Below are 5,607 nucleotides of genomic sequence, written 5' to 3' on the forward strand. Positions count from 1 at the left end.
AGCAATAAGTTATATGTTTGGGAGTGAAATAGAGGAAAGTTATTTGGGACAGAGAGCCTAAGGTTTCCATATAGGCCCAGGACATGGTGCAATCCACCTGTTTAATCGCAGGCCTAGAGGTTAAAAAGTAAAGACATTTCATTGCTGGGACACTTCCAATTCCTGTTCACCCTACTGTCAGGTAGTTTGATCTGATGAGATAGATATTATTATAGCCCATAAACAGAGGCCCGGGACCGTTGGTGCAGTGGAGGAGGGTCAGGGCGGTGAGTATATAAATCGGGCGCGGGGCTTGTTTTCACAGAGGCCCGGGGACCGTTGGTGCAGTGGAGGAGGGTCAGGGCGGTGAGTATATAAATCGGGCGTGGGGCTTGTTTTCACAGAGGCCCAGGACCGTTGGTGAGCAGTAGAGGAGGGTCAGGGCGGTGAGTATATAAATCGGGCGCGGGGCTTGTTTTCACAGAGGCCCGGGACCGTTGGTGCAGTGGAGGAGGGTCAGGGCGGTGAGTATATAAATCGGGCGCGGGGCTTGTTTTCACAGAGGCCCAGGACCGTTGGAGCAAGTGGAGGAGGGTCAGGGCTTTTACCGAAATCCGTAACGTTCCACACTCCATAGTGAGGGTTCTGGTGGAAGCCGCTGATTGGTGGAAGCAGACTAGAGGAAGCAGCTGATTGGGTGCAACATCAGGTTAGCATTTGTGCTTTCTGGTTAAAGGGGCAGTGCTTTAGTTAAGGTACAGTGGGTTAAAGGTGCAGTGTTTTAGTAAAGGTGCAGTGTTTTTGTATTATACTGGTATCAGATCCAGGGTAAGGCGGGAGAATGACAGTCAGAGCAGTATACTGTTCTGGATGTCAGATGTGGGAGGTCATGGTGTCGGATGGCCCTCCAGACATCCACATCTGCACCAGGTGCAGCGAGATGGGGCTCCTAAGGGACCGTATTAGGATCCTGGAGCAGCAGCTCGATGACCTCGCTCTGATCAGGGAGAGTGAGGAGGTCATAGAGGGGAGTTATAGAGAGGTGGTCACTCCAAAACCACGGGAGAGAGACATGTGGGTCACGTTAAGGAAAGGCAAGGGGCAGAGGCAGGAACGAGTGAGTACTCCAATGTCGGTACACCTCGCAAATAAGTACTCCTGTTTGAGTACGGATGGGGGTGACAGCCTACCCAGGGGTAGTGACAGCGGACGGGTCTCCAGCACAGAGACCGGCCCTGTTGCTCCAAAAGCTAGGGAAAAAAAGAGGGCAATAGTAATTGGGGATTCTATTGTTAGGGGGTCGGATAGGCGATTCTGTGGACGCAGTCGGGAGACCAGGATGGTGGACTGCCTCCCTGGTGCCAAGGTCTCGGACGTGTCTCAACGCATCCAAGATATCCTTAAATCAGAGGGAGAGGAGCCTGAGGTCGTGGTACATATAGGTACCAGTGACATAGGAAAAAAAAGGGAAGAGGTCCTGAAGGGAGGATTTAGGGAGTTGGGAGGAGAGTTAAGAAAAAGGACCAAAAAGGTAACAATCTCAGGATTACTGCCTGTGCCACGCGACAGTGAGAGTAGGAATGGAGCGAGGTGGAGGATAAATGCGTGGCTGAAAGACTGGTGCAGAGGGCAGGGATTCAAGTTCCTGGATCATTGGGACTTCTTTTGGGGAAGGTGGGACCTGTACAGAAAGGATGGGTTGCACTTGAACCCGAGGGGGACCAATATCCTAGCGGGGAAATTTGCAAAGGCAGCTGGGGAGACTTTAAACTAGAATGGTTGGGGCGAGGGACTCAAATAGCGAAAGGTAGTAGACCGAATGGGAGGCAGGAAGCAGAAATGGGAAGCACTCGGACGCAAGAGGAGAAAGGAAAAAAAGGAAATAAACAGAGAATAAGGGACGGGGGTTTTCTTAAATGTGCATATTTTAATGCTAGGAGCATTGTAAGAAAGGTGGATGAGCTTAGAGTCTGGATAGACACCTGGAAGTATGATGTTGTGGCGATCAGTGAAACGTGGTTGCAGGAGGGCTGTGATTGGAAACTAAATATTCCAGGATTTCGTTGCTTCAGGTGTGATAGAATTGGAGGGGCAAGAGGTGGAGGTGTTGCATTGCTAGTCAGGGAAGATATTACAGCAGTGCTTTGGCAGGATAGATTGGAGGGCTCATCTAGGGAGGCTATTTGGGTGGAATTGAGAAGTGGGAAAGGTGTAGCAACACTTATAGGGGTGTATTATAGACCGCCAAACGGGGAACGAGAACTGGAAGAGCAAATATGTAAGGAGATAGCAGAGATTAGTAGTAAGCACAAGGTAGTGATTGTGGGAGATTTCAACTTTCCACACATAGACTGGGAAACACATTCTGTAAATGGGCTGGATGGGTTGGAGTTTGTAAAATGTGTGCAGGATAGTTTTTTGCAGCAATACATAGAGGTACCTACTAGAGGAGGGGCAGTGCTGGACCTCCTGTTAGGAAATGAGACTGGACAGGTGGCGGAGGTATGCGTTGGGGAGCACTTCGGGTCCAGTGATCACAATACCATTAGTTTCAATATAACTATGGAGAGGGTCAGAACTGGACCTAGGGTTGAGATTTTTGATTGGAGAAAGGCTAACTTTGATGCGATGCGAGATGATTTAAAAGGAGTGAACTGGGACATTTTGTTTTATGGGAAAGATGTAGAAGAGAAATGGAGGACATTTAAAGGTGAAATTTTAAGAGTACAGAATCTTTATGTTCCTGTTCGGTTGAAAGGAAACAGTAAAAATTGGAAAGAGCCCTGGTTTTCAAGGGAAATTGGATATCTTGTTCGGAAAAAGAGAGGGAGATCTACAATAATTATAGGCAGCATGAAGTAAATGAGGTGCTTGAGGAGTATAAGGAATGTAAAAAGAATCTTAAGAAAGAAATTAGAAAAGCTAAAAGAAGATATGAGGTTGCTTTGGCAAGTAAGGTGAAAGTCAATCCAAAGGGTTTCTACAGCTATATTAATAGCAAAAGGATAAGGAGGGATAAAATTGGTCCATTGGAGAGACAGAGTGGACAGCTATCTGCAGAGCCAAAAGAGATGGGGGAGATATTGAACAATTTTTTTTCTTCGGTATTCACCAAGGAGAAGGATATTGAATTATGTGAGGTAAGGGAAACTAGTAGAGTAGCTATGGATACTATGAGGTTCAAAGTAAAAGAAGTACTGACACATTTGAAAAATATAAAAGTGGATAATTCTCCAGGTCCTGACAGGATATTCCCTAGGACATTGAGGGAAGTTAGTGTAGAAATAGCCGGGGCTATGACAGAAATATTTCAAATGTCATTAGAAACGGGAATAGTCCCCGAGGATTGGCGTACTGCGCATGTTGTTCCATTGTTTAAAAAGGGTTCTAAGAGTAAACCTAACAATTATAGACCTGTTAGTTTGACTTCAGTGGTGGGCAAATTAATGGAAAAGATACTTAGAGACAATATATATATAAGCATCTAGATAAACAGGGTCTGATTAGGAACAGTCAACATGGATTTGTGCCTGGAAGGTCATGTTTGACTAATCTTCTTGAATTTTTTGAAGAGGTTACTAGGGAAATTGACGAGGGTAAAGCAGTGGATGTTGTCTATATGGACTTTAGTAAGGCCTTTGACAAGGTTCCTCATGGAAGGTTGGTTAAGAAGGTTCAACTGTTGGGGATAAATGCAGGAATAGCAAGATGGATTCAACAGTGGCTGAATGGGAGAAGCCAGAGGGTAATGGTGGATGACTGTTTATCGGGTTGGAGGCAGGTGACTAGTGGGGTGCCTCAGGGATCTGTGTTGGGTCCTTTGTTGTTTGTCATGTACATCAATGATCTGGATGAAGGTGTGGTAAATTGGATTAGTAAGTATGCAGATGATACCAAGATAGGGGGTGTTGTGGATAATGAAGAGGATTTCCAAAGTCTACAGAGTGATTTAGGCCATTTGGAAAAATGGGCTGAAAGATGGCAGATGGAGTTTAATGCTGATAAATGTGAGGTGCTACACCTTGGCAGGACAAATCAAAATAGGACGTACATGGTAAATGGTAGGGAATTGAAGAATACAGTTGAACAGAGGGATCTGGGTATAACCGTGCATAGTTCCTTGAAGGTGGAATCTCATATAGATAGGGTGGTAAAGAAAGCTTTTGGTATGCTAGCCTTTATAAATCAGAGCATTGAGTATAGAAGCTGGGATGTAATGTTAAAATTGTACAAGGCATTGGCGAGGCCAAATCTGGAGTATGGTGTACAATTTTGGTCGCCAAATTATAGGAAGGATGTCAACAAAATAGAGAGAGTACAGAGGAGATTTACTAGAATGTTGCCTGGGTTTCAGCAACTAAGTTACAGAGAAAGGTTGAACAAGTTAGGGCTTTATTCTTTGGAGCGCAGAAGGTTAAGGGGGACCTGATAGAGGTCTTTAAAATGATGAGAGGGATAGACAGAGGTGATGGGGACAAGCTTTTCCCTCTGAGAATAGGGAAGATTCAAACAAGAGGACATGACTTCAGAATTAAGGGACAGAAGTTTAGGGGTAATAGGAGGGGGAACTTCTTTACGCAGAGAGTGGTGGCGGTGTGGAATGAGCTCCCAGTGGAAGTGGTGGAGGCGGGTTCATTGGTATCATTTAAAAATAAATTGGATAGGCATATGGATGAGAAGGGAATGGAGGGTTATGGTACGAGTGCAGGCAGGTGGGACTAAGGGGAAAAAAAATTGTTCGGCATGGACTTGTAGGGCCGAGATGGCCTGTTTCCGTGCTGTAATTGTTATATGGTTATATGGTTATATATACCAGGGATTGGGAATGCATCCAGTCTCTGCTGATGTCAGCTGCACAACCCAGTGTCTTTCAGAGATTGTCCTGCTCACAGGCTATAAAGAGCAGATTAATATCAGGACAGACAAGAAGATAATGGATTTGGAGAAAATAAATTGCATGGGGCATTTTGATTCCCTCGTCCATCATTTACCACCCAATGGGCTGAGTTCATATGATCCCTTTAATATTTACTGCTTATGAAACTAACACAAACAAATTTGACAGGCCCATTAGTAATGACACTGGATGGCAGGATAGATATTCTAATATTCATTTCACATCAAGCAGAAAATTTAGGTTAGTGAGTACAATATGGGGCAATATGGGACAGGCAGCTTTTAATGATATATGTAAGAAGGAACTGCAGATGCTGGTTTAAACTGAAGATAGACACAGAAAGCTCGAGTAACTCAGCGGGACAGGCAGCATCGCTGGAGAGAAGGAATGGGTGACGTTTCTGGTCAAGACCCTTCTTCAGACTGGTTAGGGATAAGGGAAACGAGAGATATAGACAGTGTTGTGGAGAGATAAAGAAAAATGAATGAAAGATATGCAAAAAGTAACGACTTGGGTGGGGGGGGGGGGGGGGGGGGGGGGTGGGGGGGAGGGTGGGGGGGGGGGGGGGGGGGGGGGGGGGAGGCGGAGAGGATAGAGAGAGAGACGGAATGCCAGGGCTACCTGAAGTGAGATAAATCAAAATTCATACCACTGGGCTGTAAGCTGCCCAAGCAAAATATAAGATGCTGTGTCTGACTTACCTAATGCAACCTTTTACTTTACTGGACCTG

The 5,607-nt window shown here is 45.6% G+C and overlaps 1 protein-coding gene across 2 annotated transcripts; it reads left to right on the plus strand.

Annotated features, from left to right (window-relative positions):
- The first annotated feature begins 237 nt into the window (after positions 1–237).
- LOC129697998 (uncharacterized) lies at positions 238–3,566 on the plus strand. Of its 2 annotated transcripts, none has more exons than XM_055636805.1 (2): positions 238–734; positions 770–3,566. In XM_055636805.1, exon 2 carries the CDS (start codon positions 1,819–1,821, stop codon positions 2,839–2,841), a length of 1,023 nt encoding a protein of 340 aa, XP_055492780.1. In that variant the 5' UTR covers positions 238–734; positions 770–1,818; the 3' UTR covers positions 2,842–3,566. Both variants share the same exon structure in this region, with proteins under 2 accessions (XP_055492780.1, XP_055492781.1).
- Positions 3,567–5,607: the final 2,041 nt, after the last annotated feature.

The sequence above is a fragment of the Leucoraja erinacea genome, chromosome 6 (genome assembly GCF_028641065.1).
Source record: "Leucoraja erinacea ecotype New England chromosome 6, Leri_hhj_1, whole genome shotgun sequence".
Taxonomy (NCBI): Eukaryota; Metazoa; Chordata; class Chondrichthyes; order Rajiformes; family Rajidae; genus Leucoraja; species Leucoraja erinaceus.